Genomic DNA, 14,522 nt, shown 5'->3' with positions numbered 1-14,522 from the left:
AACCCTTCCAGTATTTTCTGTTGGTCATGGGAGTTCTGTGTGCCAAGATAGATTCAACTCCATCGTTGATGGAGTTCAGAATGCTCTTTGTAGGTGAACTATAAATCCCAGCAACTACAACTCCCAAATGACACAATCAATTCCCCCAACCCCACCAGTATTCCAATTTGGGCATATGGGGTATTTGTGACAAATTTGGTCCAATGAATGAGAATACATCATGCATATCAGATATTTACATTGTGATTCCTAACAGTGGCAAAATGACAGTTATGAAGTAGCAACGAAAATAATGTTATGGTTGTGGGTCACCACAACATGAGGAACTATGTTAAGGGGTCTCGGCATTGGGAAGGCTGAGAACCACTGCTATAAGCAGTCTGTAGCCTGCCCCAGTGGAGACCTTTGCTGGTTAATGGGAACTTCCATTCTGTCCTATACTTCCTGCCACAACCACCAGTTCTACCTTGTCTCAGGTACTGTGCTAATAATATAATAGAATTTTATTTATTTATTTATTTACATTTATATGCCACCCTTCTCACCTCGAAGGGGACTCAGAACAGCTTACAAGTCATATGTACATAAAACATACTATATTATTAGTATAGTACTAATACATCATTCATAATATTAATATTATATAATATTACTAGCTGTACCCGCCACGCATTGCTGTGGCCAACCTTCCCTCCCTCTTTCTCTCCTTTCTTTCTCTCCTTCCTTCCTTCCTTCCTTCCTTCCTTCCTTCCTTCCTTCCTTCCTTCCCTCTTCTTCTTTCCCCCTTCTCTACCTGTTTCTTTTCTCACTTCCTTTGCTCTTTGGTTCCATCCATCCATCCATCCTTCCCTCTTTCTTTCTTTCCTTCCTTCCTTCCTTCCTTCCTTCCTTCCTTCCTTCCTTCCTTCCTTCCTTCCCTCTCTCTCTCTCTTTCGTTCCTTCTCTGCTTCCTTCCTTCCTTCCTTCCTTCCTTCCTTTCCTCTTTCACTTTTTTATTTCATTCTCTCCCTCCTTCTCTCCTCCCTTCCTTCTTTACCTTTCCTTCTTTCTCTCCTTCCCTCCTTCTTTCACTCCTTCTTTCCCTCTTTCTCTTCTTCTTTTCTTCTCTACTCTTCTTTCCCTCTTTCTTTCCTTCTTTCCTTCTCTACCTTTCTTTCTTTCCTTCCCTCCTTCTTTCCCTCTTTTTCTCCCGCCTCTCCTTCCTTCCTTCTCTACTTCTTTATCTCCTTCCCTCCTTCTTTCCCTTCTTCTCTCCTTCAATCTCTACCCTTCTTTCTTTCCTTCCTCCTCTCCTTCCTTTACCTTTCCTTCTTTCTCTCCTTCCTTCTTTCTTTACCTTCTTTCTTTCCTTCCTTCTCTCTTTCCCTCCTTCTCTCCTTCCTTCCTTCCTTTCTGTGTATGTGTTTTGTGTGTATATATGCATATATGTGTATATATATGTGTGTTTGTGTGTATATATGTGGTTTTGCGCGTGCGTTGTAATGTATTTTTGGGGTTTTTTTACTTTTAAAGTCTCTTCTGCTGTGTTTTTCAGTGTTTTTATGAGTGATGATCACTCCTTGGGTTAGTAGGTGTGTTGTGTCCAAATTTGGTGTCAATTCCCCCAGTGGCTTCTGAGTTCTGTTAATCCCACAAACGAACATTACATTTTTATTTATATAGATATTGTTGTTGTAATATATAATTAAGAGCCCCCGGTGGCGCAGTGGGTTAAACCCCTGTGCTGGCAGGACTGAAGACCGACAGGTCGCAGGTTCGAATCCGGGGAGAGGTGGATGAGCTCCCTCTATCAGCTCCAGCTCCGCATTGCGGAGACATGAGAGGAGCCTCCCACAAGGATGATAAAAACATCAAAATCATCCGGGCGTCCCCTGGGCAACGTCCTTGCAGACGGCCAATTCTCTCACACCAGAAGCGACTTGCAGTTTCTCAAGTCGCTCCTGACACGACAGAAAAAATATATAATTGATAATATTATAATGTGATAGAGTATAATACAAATAATAATACAATTTTATAATTATATATTTTATATTACGTGTAATATTACATTAAAGTGGTATAATACAATATAGTAATATATAATACTAATATTGTGCTATGGTAATAATATAATATAATGTATTATATTGTAAGCTGCTCTGAGTCCCCTTCGGGGTGAGAAGGGCGGCATATAAATGTCGTAAATAAATAAATTGCCAATGGGAAGCCATTTCCCCCTTTAGAGCGGAGCAAAACAAGCACGCATTTAGGGTGTGGGGTGTGTGTGCAATGCTAGAGTTGCTGCTAGTCCAGATATAAGGGAATGGGGAGAGGCCCCTATTGTGTGTCCCTCCCTCTCCGGCTGCAGAATGTGCTGAGCTCAGCTTGCCATCTCAGTCTAGACAGGAGCTGATGGCCCTCCTCCATGGGTCCTCCTGGACAGAGAATATAGCCCATAATATTGGATATATATTTCATATATTAGTGTCAACATTTGTCTATGTGTATGATATGTCTGTGTCATTCACCAATAAAAATGAATTGCATTATTATTATTATTATTATTATTATTATTATTATTATTATTATTGGAGATTATTGGCCGGTCTTAAAGTCAAGCAAGCCATTGCCAAACCAAAAAGTTCTTGATTATTATGAACTAGCTTGGGGACCTTATTAGAAGAAGACATTGTCTGTTTTGAGATGTTAGGTAATATCATGTAAAATTGGTCCAGACCTGTCAATGGCTGTGTTCTCTGGATAAGGGTGAACTACAATTCCCGGATTCCCAGGGCAATCACCCCCAAACCCTGACAGTATTCGCAGTTGGTCTAGATCTGTCATTGGCTGTGTTCTCTGGATAAGGGTGAACTACAATTCCCGGATTCCCAGGGCAATCACTCCCAAACCCTGACAGTATTCGCAGTTGGTCCAGATCTGTCATTGGCTGTGCTCTCTGGATAAGGGTGAACTACAATTTCCAGATTTCCAGGGCAATCCCCCCGAAACTTGGCTGTGCTCTCTGCCTTGAAGGGCCTTTCCTTCCTTCCCTTCACTTTATTTGAAGTTTATAAAGACTTAAAATAGTGTATATCTACTAAAATAATCTATATAAATAAAAATGTAATGTTTGTGGGATTAACATAACTCAAAAACCACTGGACGAATTGACACCAAATTTGGACACAATACACCTTTCAGGCCAACAAGTGACCATCAACCCTAAAAACACATCCACACTCACAAAACCCCAGCGGAACAGACTTAAAACCCCCAAAAATACACCATATATACATATACACATACACTCATACATATACACATGCACACATTCACACACACACACACACACACACACACATATATATATATATATATATATATATGCACAAACACACACACACAAATATACACATATACACACATACATATACACATGCACACACAAATATACACATATTTATATTTATTTATTTGTTTGTTTGTTTGTTTATTTACAGCATTTATATTCCGCCCTTCTCACCCCGCAGGGGACTCAGGGCGGATTGCAGTGTACACATATATGGCAAACATTCGATGCCAATTTTTGACGTACAAACATACACAGAAGCTATTTAACTTTTTCTGGCCGCCAGGGGAGCTGTCGCTTTCATCGTCCATCTGCGACGCTGATGAAGCACTTCCGCATTCCCCGCATGCTTCCCCACTGGAATGCTTTGCTGGAGTCGTCTTTATGGCCTCATGAATCAGTTAATTTAGCCTCCCCACACTTTAAGGTGGTACCTTATTTTCCTACTTGACAGATGCAACTGTCTTTCGGGTTGCAAACGTCGACAACAGGCTACACACAATTGGTTGGAAACCCACTCGAACCCAGGCTGGCTTCGAACTCATGGCCTTTTTGGTCAGAGTAATCTTAATGCAGCTGACACTCAGCCAGCTGCGCCACAATCCCGGGTTGTGCCATCAACCCTAAAAAAAAAAACACACACACTCACAAAACCCCAGCGGAACAGACTTAAAACCACCCAAAATACACCATATATACATATACACATGCACACATTTATACCCACACGTATATATATGCACAAACACACACATATACATATGCACACACAAATATACACACATACATATACACATGCGCACACAAATATACAAATGCACACACAAATATACACATATACACACATACATATGCACATGCACGTACATATACATATTCACATACATACACACATATATACACACAAATATGCATATAGACAAGCACACACATATACACAATATGCATGTACACATATAAACACACAAATACATACATATATAGACATTCATATATATATACACGCAAACACACATATATACACAAATATATACACACATATATAGACACTCATATATATACACACACAAACACACATAGAAACATATATATATACACACACAAGCACGTATACACAGACTGGGCCACAGCAATGCGTGGCAGGGGACGGCTAGTGTATGATTTAATTTTTTTTAATTGTTTCATAGTGTATGTAGAAAACAAAACAAATGAACAAAAGGAAAAAAATGAACAAAGAAAATAATAAATATATATATAGTGTCCCAACCTTGCAGTTTTTCACTTATTGCAGGCGGTCCTGGAACGTAACCCCCACAATAAGTGAGGGAACACTGTAGCCCCAAATCTGAAACCAGCCCTACTAATCAGAGTGTATCATTGGAGAGGTGCGATAAATCCCCCAGCTAGAAGATCCCTCCCACAAAAAGCCCAACATTTTTTGGAACTCAGCCCAACATTCACCAACTCTTGTTCTTCTCCCCAGATCGATGAGATGCCGGAGTCGGCCGTCAAATCGGCTTCCAACAAATACCAAGTCTTCTTCTTTGGGACTCATGAAACGTGAGTATGCTGGATGCTAAGGAGGGTCACGAGGACAGTTGGGACCCCAAATCGGGCTTAAGTGGCCTTTGGGCCATAACAGAAGCCGGCCATCCATCTTGCTGGCATTTCCTAATGTATTGCATCCAATGCTGGAGGACCATTTGCTTTGGGGTCCCCTTTCCAGCTATTCTGGGGGTCCCTCATGTACCTCCTCCTTGCTGGGAGGGTCAGTCCAGGCCATGACCCACTGCCTCTTCCTCCGAATAGGGCATTCCTGGGACCCAAAGACCTCTTCCCGTACGAGGAGTGCAAGGCCAAGTTTGGCAAGGCCAACAAGCGGAAAGGCTTCAGCGAAGGCCTCTGGGAGATTGAGAACAACCCCACCGTCAAGGCCTCGGGATACCAGGTAGGACTTGGCCTCCAGAAGCAGGCTTCTGCTAGGTCCTGAGAAGTGTGAGGAGGGGGCGGGATGTCTCTGAATGACCACAGTGATGTTTTTCCAGCGTTCGTTGTGTTGAGAACACTAGGCTTGGGTAACCACGGAAAAAATTGGTTCTAAACTCGTTTTGTTTTTAGGGGGCCCTTGCGTTTCGTTTTTTTTAAGAATTCCGAAATTTTCCTTTTAAAATTTTTGAAATATACGAAATTTCGTAAAATTACGAATCGATTAGTTAATGGCGGACGCGATTGCGCAATATGCTAAAAAAACCTCCAAATGGGACTGGGGGAACTTCTGAAGCTTCCCTCTCCCTCTGTTGTTGACTGTTGGTGTGATAAAACAAACAACAACTATATTATATTATATTATTATTATATTATTATATTATATTGTTGTATATTATATTATAATATTATTATATTATATTATTGTATATTATATTATTATATATTATCTTATATTATTGTAATATTATTATATTATAATATTATATATACATTATATTATCTTATATTATTATAATATTATTATATTATATTACTTTATATTATAATAGTATAATATTATATTATATTATAATATATTATATATATATTATAATATACAATTATAATATAATATAATAATAATATAGTAATATAATATAATATACTATACTATAATATAATATATTATTATATTATATATTATATTATAATTGTATATTATATTATATTATATTTTATACTAGCTGTACCTGGCAACGCATTCCTGTGCCATAGAGTGAGGGTATGAAAAATAAAGTAATGAGAAATTTTAGGCAAGAAGGATGCCAGAAGAAAGTGGAGGGAGGGGGGAATGTGGGATTTGCCAGCTGGAAGGAAGGAAGGAAGGAAGGAAGGAAGGAAAGAAGGAAGGAAGGAAGGAAAGAAGGAAGGAAAGAAGGAAGGAAGGAAGGAAGGAAGGAAGGAAGCAAGGAAGGAAGGAAAGAAGGAAGGAAGGAAGGAAGCCCAGTGCAGCCCAGAGTGAGGCAAGAAGAAGCATGAGGAAAGAGGAGGGAAGCAGCAGAGCAAAGGGACCAGAAGTGGGGTAAATGCGAGATTGCAAAACTTGCACCAGACATACGAAAATAATTACGAAATAATTATGAAATAATTACGAAATAATTACGAAAATTGGAAAAATTGTTTCGATTCTTAATTACTCCTCACATTATTCCTGCATGGCTCAATATTGGATTGTAAGCTAATTTAAATACAAATTAATAACGAATAACGAAATTAATGAACTGGATCGCCCAAGCCTAGAGAACACCCTTGCTTTGTTGCCCTTTAAACGTGCACCTGTCAATCACCTCTTTGGGACTCGTATGTGGGGCCCACACCAAAGAGGAGAGAGGAAGAAGGAAAGGGGCTCTGCTATTAGGCTGGGTGTTGTAGTACAGCCTTTAATTGTGCTTACACCTGATCTTTCTGGGGATTCTGGGCCTGTTAGTCAGCCCAATGATGCTAGGGATTCTTGGTCTACAAGTCAGCAGGAGACCCAGCAAGAGATTTAAACCTTGAAAATGAGTGGTCTCTGTCTGAAGGCCACATTCCAGAAAGGGACGCGAGGTCAGAAACAGAACTGATAATATAATATAATGTAATATAATATTATATTATATTGTAATATACTATAATATTACATTATACACCATGGAGCCCCCGGTGGCGCAGTGGTAACCCACTGACCTGCTAAGCTTCTTGACTGAAAGGTTGCAGGTCCGAATCCGGGGAGCGGCATAAGCTTCCGCTGTCAGCTCCAGCTTCTGCCAGCCTAGCCGTTCGAAAACATGCAAATGTGAGTAGATCAAGAGGTACTGCTCCGGCGGGAAGGTAACGGCGCTTCATGCAGTCATGCCGGCCACATGACCTTGGAGGTGTCTACGGACAACGCCGGCTCTTCAGCTTAGAAATGGAGATGAGCACCACACCCCAGAGTCAGACATGAGTGGACTTAATGTCAGGGGACAACCTTTACCTTATATACATATAATATTTATAATATTATAATGTGATGCAATATACTACTACTACTACTACTACTAATAATAATAATAATAATAATATGATATTATAATTATATATTTATATTACATGTAATATTACTAATAATATTACAATATAATGGTATAGTACATTATAGTAATATATAATACTGATATTGTACTATATCAGAATAAAGCATCTCCCCCCCCCCCCCCTCTAAAATGGCTAAATCCCATGGTTCCTCCCTATTGGGCTCCTTTCCTACAAATGCACTTTTATCCCTATCTCAACCAGGGTTTTAACTTTTTTAACATTTTACCTCTCACATTTGGCCCGCCCTCTGTGTCTGCTTTCAATATGCTGTTTTATATTGTTGATTTTGTTATTTTATATTTTGTTATGATGTATTTCATTACTGTGTGTTTATTATGTTGTATTATTTTGGGCTTGGCCTCTTGGTAGCTGCACTGAGTCCCCTTAAAAGCTTCCAAAGAAGGAGCCTCCACCACACTCCGGGGCAGAGAGTTCCACTGCTGAACGGCTCTCACAGTCAGGAAGTTCTTCCTAATGTTCAGATGGAATCTGAACATTAAAATGTCATAAATAAATAAACTGAGCTCAGAATGGAAATGAATGTCCAGGTGGACAGACTAATGAGCAGTTAGATAGGAGATTTATGTTCCGTCAACACAGAGCTTCTCAGGAGAGTTTACGAAGGTCAAGACGCCTATTAGCCAAGAAGTACTTCTCGTAATCATGGGAGAAGCCACGATTTTCTATCTCTATTTGCTAGACCAGCAGGCTGTTTAGCCAGTCAAGGCAACACTGGTGTCAAGTCAAGGGATTTCTAGTTCCATGCTCCGTGTTACCTTTTTGTTCGTGTTTCATGCTTCCAAGTGTTTGAATCTCATGTTTTGGATTTATTCTGCTTCTGTATTCCTGATTTTTGATGCTACTCGATGTACTTTCTGTGGAATTATCCTGATATTTGGACTTTTAATTTTTTTAATACTATTTTGCTGAATTGCTTTCATATATTCTTCAATATACTTTGGGCTGGAGTGTGTGTTAAGTACAGAGGTAATTCCCAGCCTTGGAGTGCAACACTGAGTCCCGTCTTGATTTGGCCCACAACTCTCTCCTCCCGTAGCCAGTCTAGCACTTTTCGCCCATGCAGGGTGTGCAATCGCATGTGCGCAGGTCTCCATCTCATTCTTTCTGTTCCTCAGCCCACCCAGAAGAAGGCCTCTGCCACGGAAGATGCCAAGGGCGAGCGGGAGAGTGGCAAGAAAGGCAGCCCCGAGGGGAGCAGCGACGAGGAGGGCAACCTGGTGATCGATGAGCAGTCCAAGGAGAAGAACGAGAAGGCAGCCGGGAATAAAAGGAAAGCAGAGGGCACCCTGGAGGTACTTAAAGTGGAGGTTTTTGCCTTGCATGCTCCCCCTGTTTCTCTTCTGAAATGGGACGGAGATGCAGAAATATGTTCCCCATTTAACAAATGAACCCCTGAGACTTGTGTGCACCTTGCCTTTGGTGACCTGCCCTGATGCCATTGGCACCTTCTGCAGTCTGCCAATAATAAAGGGATGTACTGGCGCAATGGGTTCAACCCTTCTGCTATTGAACTGCGGCAGTTCAAATCCATGTGTCATCACATGGCACTTCACGCTTTGCTAGCTGTGAGCCGAATGCTCAACTTTCAGTATCCTGTTTGTTTTTGGATGCTCTTCGATATATTTTAGGGTAGTGTTCTCTAACAAACAGCACCTCTCCCAGAGACAGAGATGAACACTGCCTCCAAAGCCGGAAATGAAATAAGAAGCCTTTGCCTTTGTTTGTGTTTATGTGTCTGATTGCATTGTAACAAGGCCTCCAAAACCAGAAATGAAAGGGGAAGCCTTTGCCTTTGTTAGTGTTTGTGTGTCTAATTGCATTGTAACAGGGCCTCCAAGGCTGGAAATGAAAGGAGAAGCCTTTGCCTTTGTGTTTATGTCTCTGATTGCATAGTAACAAGGCCACCAAAGCTGGAAATGAAAGGAGAAGCCTTTGCCTTTGGTTGTGTTTATGTCTCTGATTGCATAGTAACAAGGCCCCCAAAGCCAGAAATGAAAGGAGAAACCGTTACCTTTGTTAGTGTTTATGTATCTGATTGCATTGTAACGAGGCCTCCAAAGCCGGAAATGAAAGGAGGAGCCCTTGCCTTGTTTGTGTTTATGTGTCTGATTTCATTGTAACAAGACCTCCAAAGCCGGAAATGAAAGGAGAAGCCTTTGCCTTTGTGTTTATGTGTCTGATTGCATAGTAACAAGGTCTCCAAAGCTGTAAATGAAAGAAGCCTTTGCCTTTGTTTGTGTTTATGTGTCCGATTGCATAGTAACAAGGCCTCCAAAGCCTGAAATGAAAAGAGAAGCCTTTGCTTTTGTTAGTGTTTATGTGTCTGATTGCATTGCAACAAGACCTCCAAAGCTGTAAATGAAAGGAGAAGCCTTTGCCTTTGTTAGTTTTTGTGTGTCTGATTGCATTGTAACAAGGCCTCCAAAGCTGTAAATGAAAGGAGAAACCTTTGCCTTTGTTTGTGTTTGTGTGTCTAATTGCATTGTAGCAAGGCCTCCAAAACCAGAAATGAAAGGAGAAGCCTTTACCTTTGGTTGTTTTTGTGTGTCTGATTGCATTGTAACAAGGCCTCCAAAGCCGGAAATGAAAGGAGGAGCCTTTACCTTTGGTTGTTTTTGTGTGTCTGATTGCATTGTAACAAGGCCTGCAAAGCCGGAAATGAAAGGAGGAGCCTTTACCTTTGTGTTTGTGTGTCTGATTGCATTGTAACAAGGCATTTTTCATTGTATCTGTTTACAATAATCTGCTCTGTGTCCCCAGGGAGAGAAGGGCGGAATACAAATAAATTATTGTTGTAGTAGTAATTTTGTCCACATTGCTGAGATTGGCTGTTTCTGTGCTCCTTTCCATTGCCTTAGGACTCCTCCCCCAAGCGCCTCAAGGAAGCCGAGGGTCAGGAGGATGCTGGCGAGGAGAAGGCCAGTGGGGAAGATGCCCCCAAGGAGGCGGGCGAGAAGCAAAAGCCCAGCCTCCCGGAAGGAGAACCGGAGAAGAATAGCAGCGGGAGCGGCAACCCCTCCGAGAAGCCCAAAGCCGAGGATGAGGGGAAGGACAAAACCACCACTGAGGAAGAGGAGGAAGAGGACGATGAGGATGAGGAGGAAGAGGAAGAAAGCAGAGATCACAAGGAGAGGTGGGTGCAAGAGAGGCGGTGGGCAAAGGAATGTCTCCATATCTTTAATTTTAACCATGAGCGCAATGTTCTTAGTCTCTGTTCAGTATTTACATCGGCGTCATCACTTTTTATCCATTCCATGTAGGTCAACCATTTCTCTTTAATGTATTCTGTCTTATCCTCCTGCACAGCATCTCGAATTAGACATGCTATAATGTCTAATTGGACCTGATTAAGCAAATAACACAAGAATGGCCATCAGACTGGAAAAAAATCAACATATCCCCATCCCAAAAAAGGGAAATGCGAAAGACTGCTCCAACTTCCGTACAGTGGCCCTTATTTCTCATCATGCCAGTAAGGGAATGCTCAAGATCCTGCAAGGAAGACTCCAGCAATACATGGAGCAAGAGTTGCCAGACGTTCAAGCTGGGTTTAGAAAAGGCAGAGGAACGAGAGACCAAATTGCCAATATCCGCTGGAGAATGGAGAAAGGCAGGGAGTTTCAGAAAAACATCTACTTCTGCTTCATTGACTACTCTAAAGCCTTTGACTGTGTGGATCATAATAAATTGTGGCAAGTTCTTGGTGGGATGGGCATCCCAAGCCCCCTTCCCTCTCTCCTGAGGAATCTGTACAAGGACCAAGGAGCAACAGTCAGAACTGACCACGGAACAGGAGACGGGTTCAAGATTGGGAAAGGCGTCCGGCAAGGCTGCATCCTCTCACCCAACCTCTTTAACTTGTATGCAGAACACATCATGTGAGGATGTGCGGGACTTAATGAATGCAAAGCTGGGGTGAAAATTGCTGGAAGAAACATTAACAACCTCAGATATGCAGATGACACCACTCTGATGGCCGAAAGCGAGGAGGAGCTGAGGAGCCTTCTAATCAAGGTGAAAGAAGAAAGCGCAAAAGCCGGGTTGCAGATAAACATAAAAAAAACCAAGATCATGGCAACAAGAATGATTGACAAGTGAGAAATAGAGGGAGAAAACGTAGAGGCCGTGACAGACTTTGTGTTTCTAGGTGCAAAGATGACTGCAGATGCAGACTGTGGCCAGGAAATCAGGAGACGCTTCCTTCTTGGGAGGAGAGCAATGTCCAATCTCGATAAAATAGTCAAGAGTAGAGACATCACACTGGCAACCAAGATCCATTGCCTAGTCAAAGCCATGGTCTTCCCTGTAGTCACCTACAGATGTGAGAGCTGGACCTTAGGGAAGGCTGAGCGAAGGAAGAGAGATGCTTTTGAGCTGTGGTGTTGGAGGAAAGTGCTGAGAGTGCCTTGGACTGCGAGAAGATCCAACCAGTCCATCCTCCAGGAAAGAAAGCCCGACTGCTCATTGGAGGGAAGGAGACTAGAGACCAAGTTGAAGTCCTTTGGCCACATCATGAGGAGACAGCAAAGCCTAGAGAAGGGAATGATGCTGGGGAAAGTGGAAGGAAAAAGGAAGAGGGGCCGACCAAGGGCAAGATGGATGGAGGGCATCCTTGAAGTGACTGGATGACCTTGAAGGAGCTGGGGGTGGTGGCGGTCAACAGGGAGCTCTGGCGTGGGCTGGTCCATGAGGTCACATGGACCAGCCCACGCCTGGTCGGAGACGACTGAACGAATGAACAACAACAAGCAAATAATTATTTCAAATTCCATACTCATTTTTTTCATCTTTCCACCCCTATGCTATTACTGCCTTTCTTGCTAAAATTGTTGTTTTGAATAATTTTTTTGCATTCATCTTCTTGTTCCCTATATTCCCATTAACATGAAGTCCGTATTCACTTGAATTGCTAATTTAAATACTGTATATACTCGAGTATAAGCCGAGGCACCTAATTTTACCACAAAAAACTGGGAAAACAGGTTGACTCGAGTATCAGTTGAGTGTGGGAAAGGCAGCAGCTACTGGTAAATTTCAAAATAAAAATAGATACCAATAAAATTACATTAATTGAGACATCAGGTGGTTAAAAGTTTTTGAATATTTACATACAACTGTAATTTAAGATACATCTCCAACTCTGATTAAACCATTCATCTTAACCTTCTTCAATATAAATATGCTTCCAATAAGAAGTAGAGTAAAATAATAAATGTAATAATAATAAATAGAATAAAATAATAAATGGAATAATAGAGTAAAACAGTAGATGTAATAATAATAATAAATAGAGTAAAATAATAAATGGAATAATAATAGAGTAAAACCATAAATGGAATAATAAGAATAATAAATAAAGTAAAATAATAAATGGAACAATAATAGAGTAAAACAATAATTGGAATAATAAGAATAATAGAGTAAAACAATAAATGGAATAATAAGAAAAATAAATAGAGTAAAATAATAAATGGAACAATAATAGAGTAAAACAATAAATGTAATAATAATAATAAATAGAGTAAAATAATAAATGGAATAATAATAATAAATAGAGTAAAACAATAAATGTAATAAGAATAATAATAAATAGAGTGGAATAATAATAGAGTAAAACAATAGATGTAAAAATAATAATAATAAATAGAGTAAAATAATAAATATAAGAAGAAGTAGAGTAAAATAATAAATGGAATAATAATAGAGTAAAACAATAAATGTAATAATAATAGAGTATAATATAAATGGAATAATAAGAATAATAAATAGAGTAAAATAATAACTGTAACAACAATAGAGTAAAAGAATACATGTAATAATAAGAATAATAAATAGAATAAAATAATAAATGGAATAATTATAGAGTAAAACAATAAATGTAATAATAAGAATAGTGTATAATAAATGGAATAATAAGAATAATAGAGTAAAATAATAAATGGAATAATAGTAGAGTAAAATAATATATGCAATAATAACAATAATAAATAGAGAAAAATAATACGTGTAAAAATAAAAATAATAAGAGAGTAAAATAGTAAATAACCTTGACTCGAGTATAAGCACAGGGGGGCTTTTTCAACCTAAAAAAGGGCAGAAAAACTCAGCTTATACTCAAGTATATATGGTAATTTCTCCATTTTCTTTACTATTTCTTTCCCCAGAAAATTATTGTCTTTGCGCATTCCCACCACAAGTGGGCGCACCACCCTTTGTTTACTTCACAATGGCAGCATATTGAGCTTATTCCCTGTAATCTCTTAGGATTCTCATTGTTCCTGCCTGCCATTCTCTTGCTTTTTCTCTATATGCCAAATTATTCTCCGCGTCTTCCTCTTGTCATACTGACTGTGCCGTGGCAAAGCTCCTTGAACGGAGGGAAGCGTGGAGAATTGAAGAGCTAGTGGGGCCCCACCGGTGACGGCTGTCTTGTCTCCTTTGCCCTTGCAGCCTGTAACTGGCCAGTCCGGCCTGTTTCGTTGGACCTGATCCGGACCTGCTGGTTTCCCTGGGTGCTAAGAGCCGGATTTTTTGCCGCCCTTGGCTTGCCGTCTCTGCCACTTCGGAGGGAAGGGGAAGACCCGCGGTCGAGGCACCAACGTTTCTACAGAAGCAAACGGAAATTTGTCCCACCTGCCCAGCCAGCCAACCAACCTGCGTCTCCCCCTCCCCGGCTGGCCCTTCGGCCGGTCCTGCGCTTTGAGTTAGTTCCTTTCCAAGGTTGGGAGTGCTCAGCAGCCACTTTGAAATAAAAGCAGTTGAATGCCTTTTTCAAAAAAATTCCAAAAAGTATGCCTATGCGTGTTTCTTTTGTCTTGCCCCCAACAACAATATGGTGAGAGAGCCATCGCAAAGGCTATGTACTAGCAGTCCGGAACTCAGAGAAGCTTATAAGATACTAGCTGTGCCCTGCCACGCGTTGCTGTGGCCTATAGTAAAACTTATCAAAGTTGAGGTAGATATCTGGACTATTGTGTGTGTGCAGCGGCGGGGGAATGATGGAGCCTGGGGTTGCGTGTGTGTGTGCGGCGGCGGGGGGGGGGGGGTGATGGAGCGTGGGGTTGTGTGTGTGTGGCGGCGGGGGAGT

General features: G+C 40.8%; 1 protein-coding gene across 1 annotated transcript in view; it reads left to right on the top strand.

The window, feature by feature from the left end:
- Positions 1–14,224, top strand: part of HDGF (heparin binding growth factor) — a 48,592-nt gene extending 34,368 nt beyond the window's left edge. Inside the window, exons 2-6 of the mRNA XM_067472432.1 lie at positions 4,815–4,891; positions 5,141–5,279; positions 8,551–8,727; positions 10,294–10,568; positions 13,886–14,224. Of these exons, the coding sequence (XP_067328533.1) occupies positions 4,815–4,891; positions 5,141–5,279; positions 8,551–8,727; positions 10,294–10,568; positions 13,886–13,892 (675 nt within the window). The 3' untranslated portion in view covers positions 13,893–14,224. The remainder of the gene's footprint in view (positions 1–4,814; positions 4,892–5,140; positions 5,280–8,550; positions 8,728–10,293; positions 10,569–13,885) is intronic.
- The last annotated feature ends 298 nt before the right edge of the window (positions 14,225–14,522 follow it).

Source organism: Anolis sagrei, chromosome 12, assembly GCF_037176765.1.
Source record: "Anolis sagrei isolate rAnoSag1 chromosome 12, rAnoSag1.mat, whole genome shotgun sequence".
Taxonomy (NCBI): Eukaryota; Metazoa; Chordata; class Lepidosauria; order Squamata; family Dactyloidae; genus Anolis; species Anolis sagrei.
Note: the sequence above shows the minus strand (reverse complement) of the source record. Positions and strands in the feature narration are given on the sequence as shown.